Source organism: Rhinopithecus bieti, unplaced genomic scaffold (genome assembly GCF_001698545.2).
Source record: "Rhinopithecus bieti isolate Rb0 unplaced genomic scaffold, ASM169854v2 scaffold_17655, whole genome shotgun sequence".
NCBI lineage: Eukaryota > Metazoa > Chordata > Mammalia > Primates > Cercopithecidae > Rhinopithecus > Rhinopithecus bieti.
This window is the reverse complement of record NW_016809081.1, coordinates 456,103-481,963: the sequence shown is the minus strand read 5'-3', so window position 1 is coordinate 481,963 and position 25,861 is coordinate 456,103. Positions and strand designations below refer to the sequence as shown.

The following is a 25,861-nucleotide window of genomic DNA, read 5'->3' as shown; positions in this document are numbered from 1 at the left end:
AAAAAAAAAAAAAAAAAAGAAAAAAGAAAATAGAAAAAAGAAAGCATATTTTAAAAAGTATTCTATGTTATGGAGCACTCTGTATGCAGATATTAAAATTCTATTATTTTGGAAAATACGTGGGCCAAGCAGATGGTATAAATTTTACTTCCGTGCTCTATAACCTAAAGTTTTATACAGATGAGAAGGTTTTCTTTTATATCATTTCTGTGTATTTTTGCTTAGAACGTATAAAAGGACCAGCAAATAGAAAGCATCCAAACTAGAAATCTTATTGAGAAGGGTACATTTGGGCCAGAACAATGAAGTAGAATGAATCCAAGGTTAGGATTCAGAATAACTCAATTACTTGACTGCTACCAACTAACTGTGTCCTTAAACAAATCAGTTAGTGCCTCTGGGACTTGGTTTTTTCCTGTATTGCCCAATGTTTTGTCATTCAAGAATGGGTTTGTATTAATTGTGTAATATATGCATCACTGTTTCTGGCTTCCTGGTGACTGCACTTGGCATAAGCAATTATTGCCCATGAGTCCCCTGTATAAACCCTCTGCACCATCTGGACGGGGGCCTTCATTATTCTCCAGGCAAAACATATCCATGCTGCTCCCTCTGTCTTCCCTGCAGTGTTCTTCATCTCCTCCTCCTCCTGCTTTACATCTGTTTATTGAGATTCTTCTTTAAGATATAGCTCTAGTCTCAGTTGGAGACACCAGAAAACTATTTAGTATGGTATGTCCTCCTCAGTGTAAATGACTGTGCTTATAACAGGATTGTCTGTTTTTAGAGGCAAGTGTTTCTATAGGTACCCACCGTCTAGAATGGTGTTTTCATGGAACACATTTAATACATATGTATTGATTAAATGAATACCAAAAATGAGAACATTATGCTTTTTTCTTTTTTTCTATAGAGAATATGTCTACCAGCAGCCTCAGGTTCATAGCTCAAGACCAATTTCTGCATATCAATGGGAAATCATCTGATTGGCTTTTGGGCATATGCTTCCTTCAGTTGGACTGATTTCTGTTGCTAGTAGAATAGAGCTTTATGATTGGACAGATCTGAGTGACCTGCCTGTGACTGGAATATGAGGGGCTGGAGTAGGAGACTGATGTCAGAAGAAGGTGGTGGAGCAGCCTATTGGGAAGACAAACTATTAGGTATTAGAGATAGGAAGGACTATCCACAGTCTAAGTTACTTCTGCATGATTGATTTTAAGTTGAAAATGTAGGAAGAATGAGAAAGAAGCCCCATCCAGTGAAGAGCCCTTAAATAGATAATGTATAATTTGTCTTTTTTTATATGACTAAAACCTATATACTCAAAGTATTGTAGGAATCTGATAAGCTTTTGAATATCTATATAATTTTTCCTAAAAGCAAATACAAGGTTTTGGGATCAGAGAACAAACGTTACTTTGCACAGTAAGCATGTCAGTTTCCCATGTTCCATTCCCGCTCTTGGAGCAATGTGATGAGGGCAGATGGATTCTGCACATACAGCGGAGGTCTGTGCTACAGGTGGAGAACCACACAATCATGAATCTAGGAGTTTATCTAGAAATTGGTGCTTGTCCTCAGGGTAGGAGAGAAACATTTCTCTCTCTCTCTTTCTTTTTTTTAAGATGAAGTTTCGTTCTTGTTGCCCAGGCTGGACAAAGTCTTGGCTCACTGCAGCCTCTGCCTTCCAGGTTCAAGTGATTCTGCTGCCTCAGCTTCCCAAGTAGCTGGGATTACAGGCACTCACCACCACATCTGGCTAATTTATTTATTTTTTTTTTTTTTTCTTTTTTTTTTTTTTTTTTTTTTTTTTTAATAGGGACGGGGTTTCACCGTGTTGGCCAGGCTGATCTGGATCTCCTGACCTCAGGTAATCTGACTGCCTCAGCCTCTCAAAGNTAAAAGCAAATACAAGGTTTTGGGATCAGAGAACAAACGTTACTTTGCACAGTAAGCATGTCAGTTTCCCATGTTCCATTCCCGCTCTTGGAGCAATGTGATGAGGGCAGATGGATTCTGCACATACAGCGGAGGTCTGTGCTACAGGTGGAGAACCACACAATCATGAATCTAGGAGTTTATCTAGAAATTGGTGCTCGTCCTCAGGGTAGGAGAGAAACATTTCTCTCTCTCTCTTTCTTTTTTTTAAGATGAAGTTTCGTTCTTGTTGCCCAGGCTGGACAAAGTCTTGGCTTTTTTTTTTTTTTTTTTTTTTTTTTTTTTTTTTTTTTTTTTTTTTTTTTTTTTAATAGGGACGGGGTTTCACCGTGTTGGCCAGGCTGATCTGGATCTCCTGACCTCAGGTAATCTGACTGCCTCAGCCTCTCAAAGTGCTGGGATTACAGGCGTGAGCCACCGGGCCCATCCACGTTTTCTCTTTTATGTAAATGAATTCTGTCCAGGAGGTACCCAAGTTGTTAAAACCTTTTGGAATATAAATGTGTGGTTCCTAGTTTTATCCCTCTTTGAAATGTAAACATATCTCTGGGGAAGATAAGCCTGTAAATCTCTTTCCAGGTTATTTCACTGTCTTAGGACTGTTAACCTTTGAACCAGGTTGCCGGTAGTTTTGTTCAGAAAGGCTTGACCATACAGAAACATGAAAATATTTTCTGTACACTGCTGTGTTTGTAAATGATGTGTTCTCCCACAGTTCAGACATGGTCAGCTCTCTCAGCATAAGAGTCTGAAGAACCACCTCAGAAAATATGACCACAACCAGATAGCTTACAATATAGAAATGTAAATGATTCTTCATCAAAAGAAAAGTTGTTTGACCTCTCTCGTAAGATAATGCGAATTAAAAACTACTCTGAGAAACCATTACCCATCAGAATGGCAAAGATCCAAAAGTTCTATAATATACTCTGTTGTCAAGGATGAGGAAAAGTCGTCTCATATTTTGCATGTGGATGTGCAAAATGGAGGAAATTTGACGTCTTCCATCAAAAGAACATATTTAACAGTTGGAAAGCAATCTCACTTTTAAAAATCTGTTCTTCAGAGGTACTGGCAAAAAATATAAAAACATATGCACAAGATTATTTATTATAAGACTGTAAGCTAGAAACAACACAAATATCTAGCTTTAGGGCACTGGTTGAATAAGTTGTGGTCTAATCACACAATGGAGTATTATGCAGCTATAAAACAGAATGGGGAATTAACTATACAATCTGACTATATTTTAGGTTAAAATGAGGTGGAAAATTATGTATAACATGTTCCATTTATTTTTTAAAAAGGTAAATTATATAACACAGGAAGAGAAAGTAAGATATAAAATTTTATTCTAACAATAAAATCCTTAACCTGAAGGTGGAGATGGGGTAGGGTAGACATTGGAAGATTCTCAATTGCATGTGTGTAGGCTATAAATTTGGGGTGACATAGCAGAACAAACAGCACTTCTCTAGTGCCTGTTTGCCAAAGTACAACCAAAAAAAAAAAAAAAAAAAAAAAAAAAAAAAAAAAACAAGAAGACATGAATCTCCAGTTCTTCATGGATTCAGAATCCTGGGAACTGGAAAGTACATGTGGTTCTTTGTCACTTAAAGGACATCAGAGACCAGCATCTGTGGTAATGGCAGTGGAGTAAATTAGGGTCCTGCATATTGTGTCTAGCAGAGTCAGTGCTGGTGTTCACTGGAATTGGTGGCCTGGATGCTTTAATTGTGCACAACTGAGGCTGTAGTAAGTTCCCGTCACCCAGATTCTCTGACGGAGGGGAAACTGCCATATCAGTGATAGGTGTTTGAATCAAAGGAAGAATATGCTAACAGCCACTCATTTGGCAGTACATGTGGTACATCTTTGGAGTATTCCAGAAATAGTTTGGGTAATTAAAAAAAAAGGGGAAGCTTTGCATGTAGCTGGAGGGCCTGAAATAACAGGTGGACAAAAGAACCAAAGAAGTACTGTATTTTATGTATATGGCCAGAATAGCCCCAAATGACCTCCTTGCCAAATTTTAATTTAATTTTTTTTTTTTTTCTAGAGACAGGTCTTGCTATGTTAGCCAGACTGGTCTCCAATTCCTAGCCTCATGGGATTCTGCCACCTCAGCCTCCCAAAGTGCTGGGATTACAGGCATGAGCCATCTCACCTGGCTCCTGGTTTGCCTTTCTATATTTTACCTTTCCTCTAATTCTACTTGATTTCTTTCTTGTCAGTGAAGTCCCCTTTCTAACCAGACAAGCCCACTCTTCTGTGTACCTATTACTCTTCTTATCTGTGTTACTCATTTGGTACCTACCATATACTGCCCAGTATTTCATACTCTTGTTACCCACTTTTCTGCTTATGTTTATATCTGTCCTAATGTTTATATCTGTCCTCTGTCCATCTTAATACCTGAGGCGTGTGTGCATGTATTGACTTTTTGCATGTTTTTGTTAAATTTTAACCTGTTAAGATCTGAGTCTACCTCTCTGTTACCTGCAGCTTTAATTAAGAGTTGAAATTCAAAAATGTTATTAATATAAATGAGTAACATAATGACACAGTTGCCTTATTCTGGGGGATTAAACCCTCCTTAAATTGCATACTTAATGATCAAGATAAGAATCTTTTAAATTATGTGCAATAAATTTTTAGCAAGTACTTTATTACATCTTAATGCAATCTAAGTACTTAAACATCACAGACGCCAAATTAGACTCTATTTATTAGGCTAGGTTTTGACACACTGTAAGCTAAATAAGGCATCATGCTCAGGCTCAATACTTGATTCTTTAAGTTTCAGAATTAAATGTGCCATCCTTTTAAGTTATAAACCATTTGTGATTATTTTTGAAATGCTTATTTTAAAATAGAAGAAAACTTTCCAAGCAAGTATTTTCTTTCCTCAGGAAAAGGAATTTGTGTCTAGACAAGAGCAGATGGATGCTCCCTGATTCTTTTAGGGTAGTTGTCGTGAATGGAATTTAGAGAGTTTTTTTTTCCCCCTCCTTCTAGGCAGTCCTTTTTCATCTTTTATCAAACAATTCAGCTCATGGGTTATGTATTGCCTTCTGGAACTTAAATTTGATTTATGTTTGAAATATACATTTATAATTTTCCCAACATGAATTTATGGAAATGGCAGCCTTTAGAAATTCCCACAGAGGTAACAGATGATTGACTCTGATGAAAGGAAAGTCCAAGAATGTATGCAGGAAGAATTGGGACTGGCCAAGATGATGATAGTTGTCTGGAGAGGTAGAAACTGCTGACAAATAGCAGCGAATAAGGAGCAGATTAAGCCAGGGTACTGTTATCCTTGCTCCTGGATTCCAATTTTCGGCTTCTAACCTGATGTCTGAAGACAGAAGATAAGTTAGTATATCATTGGTCTAGGCAGAGGAAGATTGAAATTTAGAGAAAGTGTGTAAGGTTTATTTCTACATTGCCTCTGCCGGATTTTTAAAAAGCATTTGAAGACACTTAAGATTTAAATTCTATCAAGTGATGTAAATTAAATAATTAAAGTGGTATAAATATGAGATAGAAGGGAAATAGTTTCAAGAGAATATTGGATGAAGCTGGGTGGCTGATTAGAAACTGTTTCAACTGGGCTAGGCAAGCTAAATTTGAATTGTTTTGTCTTTATATTTTGGAAGTTACTACTTTGTTGGTAAAGTCTTTCAAAGACTTTCTTTCCTCGTGGATCTGGGGAGGTCATGATGGAACACAGTGTTTAACGCTGGCCTTCTTGGCAAGAAAGATAAAAAGGAAAGTTCTAGGAGCAAGTTTATCAAATCTTGTCCTGAGGGCAGATTTCACAGGAAATTCCTATTAAAAATGCAACATTGTCACCAGGATGATACCAGGCTGCTGAGGGGAGAGAAGGGCATAGAACTGGGGAAGCTCAGTTTTCAAAACAAAGTGTACCAACTTCCCAGTTTTCAGATCCAACACTAATTGGTGTGCTGTGTCCCATTATGCCCACCTTTTTTTTCCCCCCCATGGTGAATCATTTGGTTGTACCTCCAAGTTCTTTCCAAAAGAGACTAGGTGATTTTGCCTGTTAGAAACAGTGTGTGCATGGGTAAATGCAGAAAGTAGTGGTGTGAAGACAGCCCCAAGAAGCATTTACTGTGGCTCTTTCATGTGGTAGGCAGCATGGTAATCATCTGACATGCATCCTACTTGTTTGTAAGTGCCTCCAAGGTGTAACGTATTTGTGTTATTTACCACTCGATTCCCAGTGCCTAGAGTACTGCTTAGATTGGCATATAAAATTTAGTCATAAACTTGTTGAATGTATTTCTGATCTTTACGTAAGCCCTGAAGGGAAATGATCGTTATTTCTGTTTTATACTGAGTAAACTGAGGCTTAAATTGGTTTAATAATTTGTGTAAAATTAAATATCAAGATTCATTTACACATTTTCCTGGAACCAATAAATATACTTGAAATGTAGAGCAAGCATCATTGCTACAATTAAACAGAAATTTTAATGTGTCCTGCCAGCTATTTTTTTTTACCAATATTTTACTTAGGGTATAGCTATTTTACTGATAGTTTTACTTATGACATAGCATACTACATTAGTTATATATTTCTGTGTAACAAATTACCCCCAAATTTAACTTGCCATGTGGGCTTTTCTTTAGAGCCTCTTACAACATGGCAACTGTCTTCCATCAGAGTAAGTAACCAAGATAGTAAGAAAGCAGAAGCCAGCATCATTTTTTCATATCCGAAGTGGCATCCCATCATTTTTTTTGCCATATTCTCTTGGTTAGAAGTGAGTTACTAGTTCCAGCTCACATTCAAGGTTGAGGAGATTACACAAAGGCATGAGTACCAGGAGAAGAAGAATCACTGGGGGCCCTCTCAGAGGTACCTATCACACACACATACATATTTGCAAATACATGAGGATAGGAGAAACCATAAGGGTAATGAATGGCATAACTAGATACAACAGTCCTAAGGTGTGTGGACAAATCCCACAACACGGAGTTAATAGGGACATACTCAAATGCTGGTATAATAGCCCTATTACCTTGTGCAGTGGCATTTAGAGCACAAAAGATCCACTGAGGCAAAATGAAGCCATGCAGTATGTGGACAGGAGGGGGACAGAGGAATAACAGAGCTAGATCCTGGAGAAGGAACTGCCTAGATTAGCTCAAGGCGATTGGACAAGTGGGTTGGAGTCAAAGAGAACAGGTAAGAGTCGGGGAATGGTACATAGAAAGACAAAGCTGGTGCATAAAGATCAGTGTGCATGCCGAAAGGAATAAAAAACTAATGGCATCGTTAGGAAAAATTCAATTTGACTTAGGTTTAGAGATTCAAACATTAATTGCAGAAGAAGCTCTTTAACCTGTGGTGTCAGAAGTCATAACCAAGATTCGAGTGCATGTGTGTAGGAAGTGAAAGCTCTGAACAGTGTAGGAACTCTTAGCCAAGTGCTTTAACAAGATTCCAACCACCCTCGTACCTCCTAGGGAAGGCACACACCTACACCTGGTGGAGTGCATGGGTCTATAAATACATATAGAAATGAAATAGTCATTATTTGTGAAGTAGACGTATAGATCCATTTGCCTAGTAGGTAATGCTCCTACCCAAACATCTCTAAAAAGATTCTGAGCTGAGGATTTTCAAGTCCCCTGTGTGGGGTGAATTGGGGAATACTTAAAGACCTTTTATGAATTTAATTTATGATCATGACATTCTTTACTAAAATCACTAATACAAAATGTTGGCCAGCTTCTATGATTTGTCCTCTGTTCTTAAGTGGAACTAAAGGGAGAAATGTGTCATGGCTTCAGTTTGGGGTAGTTTCCACTTCTACACTGTGAATTGGAACTTCAGACTCAGTGTCCTTACAACTGATTATGTTTCATGGATGTGTAGAATCATCAAGGCACACCCCGTGCCTTATAAATGCCCGTCAGAGTTCCCTTTGGTCAACTTTAGGGCCCTGGTAATTTATGTCACACTCTCTTTTACCCTTTTTTTCCCCTCTGTTCTGACATCTAATTGGGGGGCCGCCTGAATAATCCCTTAGCGGTGTCTGATAGGAACCATCTTTGGGAAAGCATACTTTACCTGTAGAAATAACATCAAACAACACTTACCTGGTATTGAGGCCGCTGGAAAGGCCCCACAGTGTTTCTCCAAATTAATACTTTCTGGCTCCAATTACTCTGATCTTTCCCTAATCTTTACCAAATTCCAACTGTTACAGCAGAGGCTCAATGGCTATCTGTGATGGGGGGAGGATATTGTACTAATTCCTGCACTGGAATTAGCTGCAATTCCTTCCCTGTCCTGATATTTTCTTTTTAGATTCCTTTCAATGCTCTTATTTTATTATTTTAACAGTTACCAAACTGGTTATCTCTCTCAAACAGGGACTTTGTCTATTTTCTTTTCTCTGTGCTCCATAATAAAATTTGGCAAGGAACACACTCAGAGTAAGTTAGCTGACTGCACCACCACAGTTGGGTGACCCCTGTGCATGCAGATGTGCTTGACTGGACTTGGTGAACTAGTTGAGAACAGAATTATGAATCTTTCTTCTGGCTCAATGGTGATGCTCCTTCTGAAGAAGCAGAGTCCTGAAAGAATTCTGAGCTCAGGCTTCTGAAAGATCCCTGGAGACCAAACCCAGAATGCCCACTAATCACTTGTTAAATGATTCGTGATACTCTTTAATAAAATTACTGAACCAATGCTAAATGATAGGCAGAAAAAGAGAGACTTGGTATGTGAAATGTGATGCTACTCATTTTGTCCCTGAAATACTGGATGACAAAAGGAGTTCTCATCTTAATTTTCCCCATTTATTCCTGTCCCCTTCTTTTATTTCTCATCCTTCTCTACCCAACTGGATAGATTGTCTGTACTAGAAGCAGGATGAGAGTTTAAATGTGAAGAATGAAGCAGAGATGGTCTCTGCCTGAAGGCGACTCATATGTGAAACAGTTGACATACAGAAATACCAATGAACTAGCCTAATACAGTATATGAAGTACTGTAATAGTGTATGTGAGAGACATTAGGATGCTATAAAATTATAGAGAATTATAGAGAACTGTCTACTTTGGGTTCTGAGGATTAAAGAAAGCTTCACAATGGCAATTAGTTCTACACTGGAGATTGAAGATTGAGCAGGAGTTTACCTGGGCCAAAGACAAGTATGTACATTTCAGTATGAGAGAATAAATCATTCATGGATATGTTGCTATGGGTCCATTTCATATTTGGAGACGTTGAAGTAATTCTGTCTAATTGGAACATTTGAGAATATATGGTAATAAGGGGTGAGACAGACACAGGCACCATATAGGCAGATAATAGATGGTTGTTTATGTTTGTTTCTTGATAAAGAGTTTTTATAGTTCTCTCTGTATTATAGGGAATCGTTGGAATGCTTAAAGCAGGGGCAAGCACCTTTTATATACCTAAAGGTAGCAAGGTTACCTGGCTGTTCATCTCCACTACCTTTGGTTGACCTTGGATATTGCCCTTTGGGTTGTCAGCAGTCCTATTTAAATATTTAACACAACTTCTCATTCATTTAACTGACTCACCCTGTGCTCTGAAACTTCACCCCTGACATCTCTCAGGAGAATTTATTCCAGAACTTTCTCACCTCTGGTTTAGGACCTCCCAACACTAGAATGATGCAACCTTGATTTTTATATGCATACTTAACTCTGATTTCATTACTCCTAGAATGTCATCGTTTTGTGGCCTAGTGTGTGCACTGCCTACAGAAATATAGCCAGAATTTAAAAGTTTATCTCTGACTTTGATCACCCTTTCAGGGCACAAGCTATTAAGAACAAATCAGCATTTCTGATAAATAACTGTAAAGTGGTACCTACAGTTTTTGGATGTAATTCAGAAAGCAGAAAGAAGTTTCTATTTATATTCTTATATCAAAAACTCTGTTAATACATAATGTGTGAATCACAAAGGCAATGCTGTGTTTTGTCCTAATTAGTAAGAGGCAGAAGCAGCATCATATTTGAGGAAGTTTGAAACTTTTTCTGTCTCAGTATTACTTTTGGGGTATTTAGGTTTTTGTTGTTGTTGTTGTTTTGTTTTGTTTTCAGAGACAGAGTCTCGCTCTCTTGCTCCTGCCTCAGCCTCCTGAGTAGCTGGGACTACAGGTGCCCACCACCACACCCAGTTAATTTTCTGTATTTTTAATAGAGATGGGGTTTCACTGTGTTACCCAGGATGGTCGATCTCCTGACCTTGTGATTCACCCGCCTCGGCCTCCCAAAGTGCTGAGATTACAGGTGTGAGCCACTGCACCCGGTCTAGTTTTTTACACATTACCAAAGTATTAGAAGAATGAATACTCAAACTAACATCTTAGGTTCTGTCAAGATAGGTCATTGTTCTATAAACTTTTGTTTTTATGTCTCATCATTCTTTCTTTTTTGACACGGAGTCTCACTCTGTCACCCAGGTTGGAGTACAGTGGTGCGATCTCGGTTCACTGCAACTTCTGCCTCCCAGGTTCAAGAGATTCTCATGCCTCAGCCTCTCAAGTAGCTGGAATTACAGGCGCTCACCACCACGCCTGGTTAATTTTTGTATTTTTAGTAGAGGTGGGTTTTCACCATGATGCCCAGGTTATTCTTGAACGCCTAACCTCAGGTGATCCACCCACCTCGGCCTCCCAAAGTGCTGGGATTATAGATGTGAGCCACCGTGCCCAGCCTCATCACTCTTAAAGGCAGAATAGGATAAGACCGAATGAGCAAAGAGCAGCAATGTGGAGAGTAGGGGTATTGGTGTTTAAAGAACAGTAGCAGTTGACTAATCCCTAAATAAATATTGAATGTGCTTAGGATTGGTCTCAGAGAAAGAGTTTCTTAAGGGTCAGACCCAGAAAAACACTGACTTACGGTAAGAAAAAAAATAGATGTCTTGTCAGTTACAGTAAATGTAATCAATTGAATGATTTCAAGTTTTATGTTTTACTGGCCAAGGAATATAATAAGATGGTTTAAATATTAAGGCTCAATTGCGTTCTGAGCCCCCATTTTTTTTTTTTTTTTGAGACGGAGTCTCGCTCTGTCGCCCAGGCTGGAGTACAGTGGCGCGATCTCAGCTCACTGCAAGCTCCGCCTCTCAGGTTCCCGCCATTCTCCTGCCTCAGCCTCCCGAGTAGCTGGGACTACAGGCGCCTGCCACCTCGCCGGCTAGATTTTTGTATTTTTTTTTTTAGTAGAGACGGGGTTTCACCGTGTTAGCCAGGATGGTCTCGATCTCCTGACCTCGTGATCCACCCACCTCGGCCTCCCAGAGTGCTGGGACTGCAGGCGTGAGCCACCGCGCCCGGCGCAATGAGCATCTTAAAGTGGTTCCTGAGTTGGAGGATTCAGAATAGGGCTGGGGTAGAGCCTGTCGACAGAGCTCCCTTAAAGCAGTTATTTTCATTCTCAGGTTTTGTATAATTTTCTTCTTAACCCTTTGAATATATAACCTAGGAGGAAACAACTGTAACCATAGAGACACAAAAACATTTTTGTGTCTCCAATGTATAATTACTTACCTGTCCTAATCAGCGTCTCTTTAGAAGTTAATATTTGGCCAAGCCCCTAGAGAATGTCCCAAATCACAGGGAGTGGATTTTACTAGATTTTGTCAAAGCACTTGCCGAAACGATGTGTAACCATTGTGCTCCCATCTGTAGTAGAAAAGTACCATTTTGTCTGCATGCTCAATATAATTAATATTATTATGCTTTAATTTGTTTACCTATGCCGATAAGTATGAAATTGTTTGCATTATAATTTCTCCGATTATGAGTGAAGTCTTACTGTGTATTTATCAGCAATATGGATTGCTTTTCTGTGAATTGAGTGTGCTAATTCTCTGTCAGTTTTTAATATTTCTCCTTATTGATTTGTGGAAGTAGTCTATTTATTTTATATACATGCAGGAACACTAATTCTTTATCAGTTACACGCATAGGGATAAACAGTTTTATGCCCCTGAAAGCTACTTTGTGGTATTATGTAGAACTATAACATCACTGATGGTCATACTTATGGCAACGTAGACATCATGGAGTGGCATTAATATAACTCAGTTTAAGAAAGAGGGAACTTGTAATTTAAGAAGATACTTATTCCCAAATTTTAATATATGCCAAAATAATTTCATGATCACTATTCAGTCATTTAAAAAAGTTTATTCCCAACACAAATGAATAACTCAAATAGTCTGAGTTTAATGCAGTGGTTTTTAGAAATGTAGTTTTATTTGATTCATATTTGTGGCAGTACATCTTACTGTTTCCCAGATTCTTTTATCTAAATACAGTTTAAAAGCCCAAATGAAAAATTCAAGTAATATAGAGAACCAGTTATAGTAATTCATCCAGAGAAGGAGATTTCCCCATGCATGCTGTGGTTTCGATAATTTCTACTAAAGTGTGGGCACACAGTTTTCCTCTAACCCTGCTGTCTCCCCCTCCTTTTTTCAGTCTGACTTTTCCTGGTAGAAATACATTTTTCCAGGAATGTTTTATCTTGAATACTCTGACCCTAGAGAGTAAAGTAACTTAGCAGAATTTCTCACACAGGGATTAAAATGGATATTAAAGTATCCACAGAGGATGAAAGTGAGTGTAAAGAGGAATCAGGCGTGAAAGTTCAGAAAGGGAAATAGATGAATGATGTTTCTATTTTATCGTCCTTGTAAATAAAACAAATATGTGTATGGCTTTCATTTACTATATGAATTGATTGTTACAGGATAACAGCTGAGAAAATTGAATTATAATTTTTGAGAATCAGTGCATCAGCAGCATCTTTTAAGAAGTTAGTGGAGGTTTTCCAGACACTCTGCTGAGTTTACTTTCCACAAATTTCTAGGGTGTGTGCAGGATCCCTGTGAAAAGAATGAAGTGTCAGCATTTTAGGAATTTATATATGTATCCTCTTTCACATCCAGGTGGTCCTGGTAAGATGGAACACTTTATCTTTGAGTCCATTGATCTTCTCCTTCCATAGGCCTTTCTGCTGAAATATCCCATGTTTCCCTCCTTTCTATTACACAGTCCTTCCCCAGCTTCCCTTGCTCCGCCCTCCCCTCCCCCATGTCTCAAGTCCTGTATTTCTGACAGAAGTGGGATGGGTTGTATCATTTCATCCACACTTGACTGTGAAGCCACGTGGGTTAAGGTCTGCTACTCACCAGCTATGACTCTAACATCCGATGATACTAAAATATTTATTGATACTTCCAAAGGGCCAGATTCCACCCAAAACTTTTTTGCATTATCCCACTGAATCATGAAGTAGGATTTTTTATATTTTATAGACAAAGAAACAGGTTAAAACTTGGCCAAGGATTTACAGTAACCAGTAACCAGCAGTAACCAGCAGAAATACAACTCAGTTTGGGGTTAGGGTAACATGAAAACTAGATTCACACACTACTGTGGGCAGGTTTCAAAAACTTTCTCTTTTGCAAACTGTCACCATGCATAGAATAACAATTGGGAAAGTTTTCTTTCCCTGCTGCCAAGGTAACTGTCATAAAGACTACTAAATTGGGCTCACTTCAAACTGGACAGATGAGTGTCTTGCTCCACTTAACTGTTAGAATACCCGGGCACCTGCCACTTTGTCCAAAAGCTGGAATGAGAGGTAGTGAGAGAAAAGTTGCCTAATCCTCTGCTTTTTATTTCTAACCCAGTGATGCCACGCTTTGCTGAACAAGTAGAGGTTGCCATTGAAGCCCTGAGTGCCAACGTTCCTCAACCATTTGAGGAGAATGAGTTCATCGATGCCTCTCGCCTGGTGTATGACGGCGTTCGGGACATCAGAAAGGCTGTGCTGATGATCAGGGTATGTGAGGCCTCTGTAGCTCAGAGCTGGTCAGAACTCCTAGTAGGAAACTAAAGAGTTAACTCTCTTATTGATTATTTATTTTGTAATTACTGAGTTTAACTTGGTAAGCTGTTTGGCTCCTTATTTAGTCAGACAAGGTGAGCTTAATACTTATGAAGGGATAAGTAATATCAATGAGTTCAGGTGAGCACTGAATATTCTGAAGGGCAACTCCCTGCCTATTTCTTGCATGCATTATTTCCTCAGTTTCTTACAATCTTGACGGATACCCCTGCTATTTTCCATTTGTACCTCTTACTAACACTGTTCCCATCAGGATCCAAAGATCATGGGCTAGAAAGAAATGAAGATTACACAGCATAGTAGTGTTTATAATAATAACACATAATAATCATGGTTATTATCATTATGCAACTATGAAGTGATACATAATTACATTCTCTTTGCATAAAAATAATTTAGTATAAATAAGGCTGGATAGCCTAACATCAAACCTCTTATTTCCAACTCCACTATCTTCTCATCTTCAGACTTCTGTTGTCAGGTAGGTGTGTCTTCCAAAATGTTGTCTAAACAATTAATATATATACATGGGCCTAGAAAATACATATTATAGTTGATTTAAAATCTCATATAGTTTCATTTGTAACTTTCTTTGTTCACCCACAAGGCAAATTCACATATGTCTGTTAAGACATCTAGCTAAACTCATTTTATTTAACTGCTTTATAATCCATTATAAGATGAAGTTTTTTCTCCTTATCTAACCAACAGTTTAGCTTAGTAATGTTCACACATATTTATTAGCCACATAATAATCTTTATTTCTTCACATATACTGCATATTGCAAAAGCACATTTATGGCTATTACAATTGAAGCAGAGGTGGGGCTTCTGCAGTGCTAATCCCAAAAGCATGCTGTCCAGTAGAATGGTATCCACGCTTGTGACTTAAAATATTCTAGTAAACACACTAAAAAAGAAAAAAGAAAAAGGTGAAATTAGTTATGATTTTAAAAATACATTTTATTTAACCAAATGTATCCAAAATATTATTTTATGGCACACTATGGTGTTTTGTTTGGCACAGAGCCTAAATCTCTCTCTCTTTCTGTGTGTGTGTGTGCACTAGAGAGAAGGGAGAGAGAGATACCTAGAAAGATGGGAGGATGACAGAGAAAAGGGATAAAAGAATTGGAAGAGAGGACAAGGGAAGGATAGTCAGCCTTTTAGGCCCATAACAAATTAGATCATTTTTCCCATTATGTACTAACTTGTGAAATAAGGTAATAGGGCATGAGAGTTATATTTTCAAAGCATTTTTGGTACTAAATCCCACTGTAATCCTCAAGCTATATTCGCTGTTTTGCCATTTTTCTGCTTTGTTAGCCTTCATATGTTTGTGACAACCATTCATCTGGGAGGCTGAGGAAGTTTATAGCCATCATTCACTTGCTCATTCGTGAGCTGTAACACACACACATACACAATTTTAGATAAAATGTCATATCTTTGTCACATGAAGTGTCATTTCTCTATCTTGATATTTTAAGTGATTTGATTAGATGGATTTCACACCACTTAAAATTTAGGAGAGAAGTGTACAGTATGTACAAATTGTTATTTTTAAAATCCTTCTCCATTCAGCACCTAAATGGCTTCATTTTGCACTTAAATAATTTCTTGGTTTTCTGTCTGAATGTAATGGTTGAGTCTACTTTAAAAAAATCCCTTGTACTAAGGAAGATAGACAATAAGACAGGTAGAACTGTTTCTTTCTCAGAAAATTTGACCATACCTCCTTCCCTCCCAAAGGCTGCAAAGAAAGATTTTTTTCCCCCAAAACTAATACAGAAAGGACCCTGAAGGGTCAAGTTCTTTATCATCTTGTCTCTTGGCAGTCAATACATATTTAATGGTGATGTTGGTATCCGAGTGCTTCAGGCCAGCTCCAGGCAACCCTCTGAAGTAGACAAAGCTTGTTCTTACTGTATTCCAGCCTCAGCTTTCAGAATCTCCCCTTTCTCTTTGAGCAATCTACTCTACCCGTCCTCCATAAAACTCTTTTTTTTTCCCTTCTTCCTGAGGCTTGTCCATTGGGATCTGTCAGGTACATAATAATTTTCTGATTATCCCCACAAAGTGGCTTACAAATATATATGCAAATCTGGCAGACCAACATATAGCCATTTCTCATTTCTTACAGTAGTGTTCTGCAAATTCACTGTGAACACCAAATTTGTGAATCTTCAATCATTGCTCCTAGGAGAAATGCAGGGTTAGGTGACTGTGAACTTCTGGCCACATTTTTATCTACTGGTCAATACTTAACCTTGTTTCATGTGAGTTTGTGTTCAAAGACACCTTCTTTAATATGTATTGTTCTTTGGGAGACCAAGGTGGGCAGATCACCTGCGCCCGGCCAACATGGTGAAACCCCATCTCTACTAAAAAAAAAAAAAAAAAAACACACACAAATCAGCTGGGCATGGTGGTGCACATCTGTAATCCTAGCTACTTGGGAGGCTGAGAGAAGAGAATTGCTTGAACGTGGGAGGCAGAGGTTATGGTGAGCTGGGATCACACCACTGCTCTCCAGTCTGGGTGACAGAGTGAGACTCCGTCTCAAAAACAAAACAAAACAAAACAATATACTGTTGATTCATTAACACAGAACTCATGGCCAACTGTGCTAACTGATGACTGAACGAAGCTTATCTAACACACATGTGTTTTTATGTAGGGTACATCACACCTTCTTGCACTTGGGAACACTAGATGACACTTCAGCACTATACTTGGAGGCCATTTTAAATAGAGAAATCACCAACAAAAAGCACAAGACAAGTGGCACTAAATAGACCAGAAAAAGAGCACTTGTTTCCAGTATGAGACCTCAAATAAAGAGGCAGAGCACTGTGGTGCTTGACCTTAGCTGGGAACATGCACATCCTGTGACTCAGATTTTTTACACTCTTGATGTCTGGGAATAACAATAAAGAGAGTTATTGATTTGGGGGATTACAAATGAATTTAAGGGGTAGACAAATAAGTAAGGAATCCATAAATAATGAGGACCAAGTATATATTCAAGACAAAAAGTTAAACTTTTAGCATTGTAAATTAAGATAATTGGGTAGGGTAGAAGGTGGTAATATCTTGGTGTCAGGAGATTTGTATTCAATGAAACAGTAGTTGCTTCTTGTAAGAATGACTCTGAAAGATCTATGATGATATCTATAGAGGAATCTTTTGCATTTGGAACTCATTAATTTGGTTATGTATGATACTTTCAAAAGCAGGTAAAAGAAATTATAGGGCCTGGAACAGGGTTCAGATAAAGGGCTGTAGTTTAACTTCACATCTCCCAAACTGTGTATCAAGGTGCTCTGGAGCATTGCCAGATATTTTAAAATTTCAAAGGTAGCACATAGATATCTTTTGAATTCTGTATGAGATATTAGTTACAAATCACAGTTTAAACATTACGTTGGTACATATCTTTTGATTCATATGTGCTGCTGGGTTTGTAGCAATCACTGGTAAAAAGGAATCTCTAAAATTGATGAGTGTCCATCTAGATTCCAACATTTGAGAAGAAGTACAGTATATAATAGGTACCAATAATAACTTGTTATTATAGGTTATAAAAATGGATTAGGTTGATTGGGCCAAACTCTGCCTAATGGACATAATTGTTATAGTTATTTGTTTGTTCTTGTTTTTTTAGCCTAAGGGCACCATGAAAAAAATTACGTGAGGGTGCTTTAAAGCAGTGAAGTTTGGAATTCAGCTCAACTATTCTGGGATCATCAGCATGCTAATTACCTGTCTGCACTTCATTTGTACACAAGTGGTGACAAATGTTACCACAGTTATGAAGGAGTAGCATAGATCTAGCACTTAGCACGCTCCCAGGAAATATTTCTTTTCTTCATTCTGGTAGGATGAAGTTTGTCTTTATATAGTCAATTAATGAACTAGAATTTGTTAAATAAGTCAACAGTATTATCAAAATTATAGGAGCTGGAGTCAATGTTTGTCACAGCTAAAAAAGAGTTGAAAAGACTTTATAAACTACTTATGCAACAAAATTTACTTATTATAGATTGTCACTATCCTGTTAATCAACATGGCCTCTTAAGGTGTCTAGTTTTATTAGTTAGAAATAGTTCAGTATTATTAAAAATTGGTAATTCTGTCTTGGTTATTCATTTATTTGCTGAAAGCTTATTAGATGTCCAAACTTTTGGAGTTGCTCTAAATACAGAGATGAACAAAGCAGACAAAAGTCTCTACCCTCGCAGGATTTCTATTCCTCTGGTAGGAGACAGAGAATAAACAAGGAAATATAATGTCAGACATTGGGCCACAGAGAAAACCAAAGTAGCCTAAAGGGATAGAGCTTCTGGTGGGCATGGATCTTATGAAAGGAAATACCTGGGTGGCATTTGAGAAGATACTGGGAGAAGGAAGAAGAAATAAGCCCTAACGGTATTCAGGCAGAGTATGTTTCAGGCAGAGGGAATGGCAAGTGCAAAGGTTGGAGCCAGGAACTTGACCTAGAGACCTAAGGACCTTATTGAATGAATTGCAAGCCATTGGAGGGTTCTGAGCAGGGGAATAGTGTGATCTGACTTAGACCTTAAAAGGACCACCATGGCTGTGCTGGTGAGAACAGAATGTATGGGGCAAGAGCAGAAGCAAGATCAGGTAGGAACCTCCAGAGTAATCCAGGCCAGGCCAGAGTCGCTGGTTGCCAATCACCCCTGATTAAAATTTATTTTATTTTATTTTATTTTATTTTATTTTATTTTATTTTATTTTATTTTATTTTGTTTTGTTTTGTTTTGTTTTGTTTTGTTTTGTTTTAGGCCTTTGGATCTCTAATTTGATTTTCTAGTCTGCAGCCCATTCCAGTGGTGTTGAGCTCTGTTGGGAAATCCTACCTCATGCATCTTTTAAACTCTCTTGCCAACCTATATTCTCAGCCTTCTCCCAGTGAAATTCTCATACACATTTGGGCTCTTTCTTTCAATGGTTCTTATTACATTTTATGAGACATGAGAAAATATTGAAGGATTCAGAGTCATTTCGTCTGGGCTCACGTGTAAAATTTACTCAACAACTCACGTCCAGGTGAAATGACTGAATCCTTCAATACTTTCTCACTGTGTTTCTCTATAGAGGCTGTTGCAGAGGAAATTGAGCACCAGCAGCAGATGAATGGGTCCTGTTTTGCAACTGACGTGGTATGACCCTGGTCAAGCCACATGATCTCCCTTGGCCCCTGTAATGAGCACAAGTCGATCTCATAGACTCTTCACAGAGATTTTAGAGTCTGAATACTTTGTGCCATTTTACAGGTATGACCCACTTCGACAACAAAACAGAAAGGAGTGGAAGCAGGAAACTAGGAGTAGACTTTAAGTGGTTTCTGTTTATTGAGAAAGGCCTTCCCAAAGAGCGCGTAGAACTTTCACCCTCAGTCTCTATCCTCCAGTACAGTGAACTATTTTATTTATTCCTTTACCCTGTAACACTATCTAGTAATACAAGTGTAATCTTCCTGGGCCCATTTGCAGATCCTCTGTAATTTTCCATGTTTCATTTAATTCATGGAGGTCTTTGACCAACTAAAAAATAGCACTCATAGTTTTAAAAATGAGTAATTCAAAAATTAATGCCATGAGTAGGAGACATACATGCAATTAGCAAACTGCACATGCACAGAACTATTTATATGGATGGGTTGGATGGTTTTGTTTCATGTTTGAGGCACATAAAAATAGCTTAAGCTCATCTGTTTGTCTGGTGGTATTTGTGATGGTTAAAAGCATGAGCTCTGAAACCTTCAACTTGTCCACCTCTGCCACTTGCTAGGTGTGATGCTTTGGGAAATATACTCAACAATTCTGAGCCTGTTCACACACCTATAAAATGGCGATTACATTTATTTCATTAGGTTTTTGTAAGGATCAATTTCTTTAGCTGAATGCCTGTCCCATAGTGGGTGATAAACAATGATTGCCATTATTACTGCTGTTGTTGTTATTAGGTGTTATATTTTATTATTAAGCACAGTAATTATCACCGTCATTTATGAATTTAATTAATTTTTATGGTTCCTAAAGCATTTTTCTATACATCTGAGCTTAGGAGTCCTGTGGGGCAGAAAGTGCAAATAGCAATTATAATCTCCATTTTATGAGCAGGGAGACACAGAAGCAGTGAAACTAAGTGACTTGCCAAAGACATATAGCTTGTGAGTGGCACAGTTAGGTCAAAACATGCAGGTCCCCTGAGTCCTCATCCAAGTTAATGTCTCTTTTGATTTTAATGTTTTTTTCTTTATTTTGGTTCTTGGGCCATTGTCACTTGAATAAAAACTCATCATTATTAGCCTTATGCTGCCAGGTTGGGTTTGTCATTGACTCCTCTACTAAATGCACAGATCACTGAAATGTTTGGACACAGTACTATAAGCACTGTCATATTCTGCTTATTTTTGTTAAATGAGATTTTCGATTTTACTTTTCAAGAACTAATGACAAAAGTGCTTGTAATCTTGTCATCTCATCTGTCAGCTGAATTTACCAACTTGCTCTAACTGTCCCACAGTACACTGCAAAAGAGGGAGGAATGATCAGAGAATATTGTCTCTGTCCACAATAAAAATACAACCAGTTATTTAAACTGGGCTCTGCCTACTGTACCCCTCCTTTAGTTAATAAAATATGGGAACAAAACTTCTTTCTTCTCTCCTTATTTTAATATTCCTATGAAAGTAAACATCTGTAGATGACTGAGTGAATGTTAATAAGGTTGATGGTGAGAGAGAAGGAAAAACAAGTGTGATATGCCAAAGCTTGGAAAATTACTAGGCATAACATGATATTGGCATGAAGGACCCCATTTTATGCCTGTCTGACCAATCTCAAGGCTTCATCAATAACCGCACCTGATTAATTACACTGTGGTAACCAAAGAAACCAGCAGGAAAAAAAATGTGCCCTTTTGGATGGGGAATGGGCAACTGCATCATTGGTATTCCTTGCGGTCTGCTCTTTTCTTTTGAAAGGCATTGCCCTGGAATGTGGTCCTACTAATGCCAAGAGGCAGTCTGTGGAAGACCATCTCCTGTCAGGCTAATCTCACACTGATTCACTCTCTTACTTTTGTCCACCATCCTTCCACCTTTCGAATTTAACCTCATAGAGTTAGCAAAGTCTTAGAACAAGATAAAACCTCTCATGCCTCAGTTTTCTTACCTGGAAAATGGAGAAACTAGTGTCTACATCAAAGGAGTGTTAAGAAACCTGCATGAGTTAGTGCCTGTAAAGCACTTAAGAAAAACATTGACAGACACATGTTAAGCACTTAATGCACAGTTATCTATTATTATTGCCATTGAAGATGGAAAGGCATTTTATTCCTGGGCTTATGGATTCTTTCTTACCTTTTCCTTATCACTGATGTTGTAGATTGGAAAGGATCTTGATCTAACTCTACTCTTTTTAAGCCATTTTATAACTTCACATCTTGCTAAATTTGTTATGTGAATAAACTACAACAAAAACTAGTGAGAAGTATGTTTGGAGTCAGATACACTTGGGTGTTTAGATGTAACTTCTGGTTCTTTATTAACTAATTTAGGGACATGGGGCACATGTCTTAACTTATCTGCACCTTGTATTACCTGTAAATAGAGAGTGATCCCTAATGTCACTGTGCTCATCTGAGCTAAATTGGTAATATATATGTAAAAGTTATTAAATCCTTTATGGGTATGTGGTAATCAGTAGCTTCATTTCATAAACTTTGTTGAATGAATTGATTTAAAAATCCTAATAATGATGATGGGCCAGGCACAGTGACTCATGCTTGTAATCCTAGCACTTTGGGAGGCCAAGGCAGGCAGATCACTTGAGACCAGGAGTTCAAGACCAGCCTGGCCAACACAGTGAAACCTTGTCTCTACTAAAAATACAAAAATTAGCCAAGCATGATGGTGTAAACCTGTAATCCGAGCTACTTGGGTGGCTGAGGCACAAGAATCACTTGAACCTGGGAGGTGGAAGTTATAGTGAGCCAAGATCTCACTGCTGTACTCCAGCCTGGGCTACACAGTGAGACCCTGTCTCGAAACAAACAACAAACCCCAAGTAATAATGATGGCAAACATTTAAAAAATACCTACTCTGTGTCTGATACTATACAGAGAACACATTGCCTAATCTTCACAGCAATCGTAGAGGTAGCTACGGTTATCAACCTCAATTTACAGAGGAAGAAGTCAAACTAAGAGAGGTAAGATAGTTTATTTATGAGCACACAGGGGCTCATATTCAAGCAGTCTTGACTCTAGAGCCTATGCTTATAACCTTTATACCTTATGGCTTTGTGACCAGTTATTCCCTCAGGTCTAGCCTTTGGCCTGGAGATAATCAACTTTTTTTGTTTATAGAGCAAAAGTGGCATTATAGAAGTATAGGTGTAAATTTTGTTGTTGATGGTTCTTTTCTTTCAATAGATTTGGATGGGTAGAAATAATACACAAATATAATTTTTCTTAAAATTAGCATATCACTTCAAGTTAGACTTACTATACCTGTATGAGGAAATAATAAAATATATATTTTAAAGTAAATTAGGGAAGCTTGATTTTTCTGACTGCATTCCAGCTAATACCCACCCACATAACTGTGTGGATGCTATGTAGGATGCTATGAGCTCTGCTTTCTGAGGGATATTTAGCCTTTGCAATGAAGTGTGTGGATGGGGGTGAAGGTTATCAATTTAAATATGCTCATTTTTCTCTTTTTGTCTTTAGACCCCAGAAGAACTAGAGGATGATTCTGACTTTGAGCAGGAAGATTACGATGTGCGTAGTAGGACAAGTGTTCAGACTGAGGATGACCAGCTCATTGCAGGGCAGAGCGCACGGGTGAGTGGACATGTAAGACTTTGGCTTGGCACACACGGCCTGTGTTTACTAAAATGGTTTGAGGGTATTTCTAAACTCCAGAGACGTGGTACCCCAGAGATTCATGGGTCAGAAATCTGTGGTGTCATCTGAGGTGGTTTATAGCAAATCACGTTTTACACAGTGAAAATCACCACCACTGCTCCTGATTCCTTTAACTCCCCTCTTTTGGTATCACTAGAAACATAGCAACCACATCACAGCAAGCTTTTATGTGTATAATTGATTTTGTTGGGGTTGGGTATTACAACTGGATGATAAACTGATAGGGGACACTGTAATACAGCAAATTTTGCATTGGCACAGTCACCATTGTTCTTTCTGAAGTCTCCGAGCTTGTCAACACAAGAGGCAATGACAAATGGGGAATCAGGGTACTACTTTGTTAATAGCTGGGCTGCTGCTCCATACAATGGCCTATGTTCTATGATATCTAAGATCATATCTTTTGAAATGGGTTCAAGGCCATTAGATAGAGAATGTTTTGTTTCCTCATGATGCCTGTCTACTCCCATGGTGGTATTCCTAGATCTGTCTACCATGTGATAGAAAAATAAATTAGAGACAAATTAGAAATATGCAAGTTTAAGGATCAGGAAGCAACAGAGAGAGTACCAGCTCTGCCTGACGTTTGAGTAATCCATGATACTGTTCACCAATGCATTTGGTCCAAAGAGCATCCTAAATTTGGATCAATCTGATTAGCTGTATCACCCAGAGGGTAGCTGTACATAATCAAGCTGGTGGTGAGAGATGAAATCTTTAGAGATTGCATAGGAGGATGAAATTTTCCTCCCCTTAAAAGCTCAGTTTCCAAAGAGTAAAAACAATCCGATTATAGTATAACTGAGAATTAGATATTCTAATTTTCTGTGATAAGTTTTATTTAAATAAAAGATAATGAATAGAAAGCAGGAGGTTGAGAAAGAGGTGGTAATTTAAAATAGAAATTGGGAAACCCCAGAAAGCCCACACTGCCTTAAGAATTATGAAAGAAAAATAATCAGAGGTTAAAATAAAGAGGACTTGAAGGAGATGTTTAGTCAAGAAAGACTTTGTGTCTAAAACCCAATTTCTCTTATATGCTTTATGCCCTGAAATTCTCACCCAACAATCAAGTGATCCAAAAGATATAAACAAACATTAATAGGACGGATGTGAAGGTAAAAGAATATTAAAGACAAAGGCTTTGTTTTCAGACAGATTTGGTTTTGAATTATAAAGAGCAGCATTAGAACCATGCTCAAAGCTACCATGCTTAATTTTTCTGAGTTTCAGACCTATCATCCCTAAAATGTGAATAACAGGGTTACCTGATAGGATTCTTATGAAATTTAATTCCTTAATATTTGTAAAATAATGGGCACAATATTAGATGTACAGTAAATGCTCAATAAAGATGACTGTGATAATTATCCTTTCTAAGAGAAATCCTTTCTGATCACACGATGGTGGGACAGCAGAAAAGTAGGCATTCAGCCCCCTATTTCAAAATTTTCTTGCAGATTCTATTTAATCCCCCCTAAAATGTTGAAAATTGGAAAGGTCAGTAACTTGAAAATCTTTTGACTCTGTGTTGGCAAAACGTCAGGCTAATTAAATAGTCAATTCATCTTCAGAATTAAGTAAAACCAGCATTTTTGTCACTGACAAAGGGCAATTTTGAATAATTCATCCAAACGTGAAGCAATTCAGTCAATTTGACTGACTAACTGCAACTCAGTATACATGCAGCCTAGTATCCACTGACTAGTTTTCTTAAAGACAAAGACAGGTTGTACAACTCATCTTGCTTTATAATCACCATCTTGTCAAAATGTCATGACCAGTCCTACTTTTACAAGGAAGAATAGAGTCCCAATATACCTCTGTTTCACTGAGAACAGAATTCTAGCCTTATTTACATTAGACTTCAAGTCAATGATGATGGGCGGAAATACAATTCAGAGACTCCTGTCTTTATCATCTATTATTTCTTCACACTAGAGTCTTTTCTGAGAGTTTTTTCCAGCATGAATTAGAAACAGGGTCCAAGATAGTAAGAACAGAGCACTCCTATAAATTCAACACTTGCTCATTTGTCTTTGAGGTCCATCATGTGGTCTGTATGATTAACTTGCAGCAGACAGCATTACTTACTGAGTCAGCCTATTTTAGCCTGTAATTATATGATGACAAATCAGAGACAAGGAATTATGGCTGTTAAGTTGGAAATAAGAGGGTGCATTGAATTGCTGAAATGATAGATGGTCAGACTTTTGACCAGCGAAGTGTGCTAAGTTGTTCCAAATTGTGAAGGAGGCGAACTTTGTCTTTGACAGAGGCATTTGCTCTTCCCTGCACCAAGTCCTCCCATGTTAATGATATTACTTTGTGTTCACATTTAGAGAAGTTTCCCTTTCTGAAAATGATTAATTATAAGAAGGTTTAAGTGGGAGATAAGCTTTTAGTAACCCCATCCAACATTGCTCTCAAATTCTGGAATTAAAGTGTTTAAAAACTTTCCTTTATATGCCCATGTCTGCTGCTTGCCTACAACATTCTGAGGGAGAGGAGAGAGGGGGCGGGAGTGATGAGGGGAGATGAATGGGAATCAATATGGATGGTGGTGATCTGATAAAATATGGAGGTGATGTGGTACCCTTTCATCCTAGACATGACATAATAGAAACTGTTTCTCCACAGGTTGACATAGTTAAAATAGGTTAGTGACAATTGCTGGGCACTTGACCTTGGTGATACAATATATTATTTGGAGTCACACAGACCTGATTTTAAATATGGACTTAGTGAAGCTGTGTGACTTTGGGGCAACTTTCTTAACTTCTCCACACTTCATCTCCTCATACGCTACCTCATAAGGTCAAAGGAAGAATTCTATGATAAAATGTATCACAGGATTTGTCATATAAATATGTAATAATTAAGTTGGTGGTAATGGTGATGATGCTTGTGGCTTGAGCTAATCATTCATTAGAAGGCTGGCTAATTTCACCTGAAAGAGTTGGATAATTCAGGCAACCATGAGAGTTTTTACTTGAGTTAATG

The 25,861-nt window shown here is 38.0% G+C and overlaps 1 protein-coding gene across 11 annotated transcripts in view; it reads left to right on the top strand.

The window, feature by feature from the left end:
* CTNNA2 (catenin alpha 2) overlaps positions 1-25,861 on the top strand; it is a 1,170,559-nt gene that overhangs the window by 1,080,577 nt on the left and 64,121 nt on the right. For all 11 annotated transcript variants that reach the window (XM_017888532.1, XM_017888525.1, XM_017888528.1 and 8 more), the window contains 2 exons: positions 13,673-13,824; positions 22,661-22,774. In XM_017888532.1, coding sequence (XP_017744021.1) covers positions 13,673-13,824; positions 22,661-22,774 — 266 coding nt within the window. The remainder of the gene's footprint in view (positions 1-13,672; positions 13,825-22,660; positions 22,775-25,861) is intronic.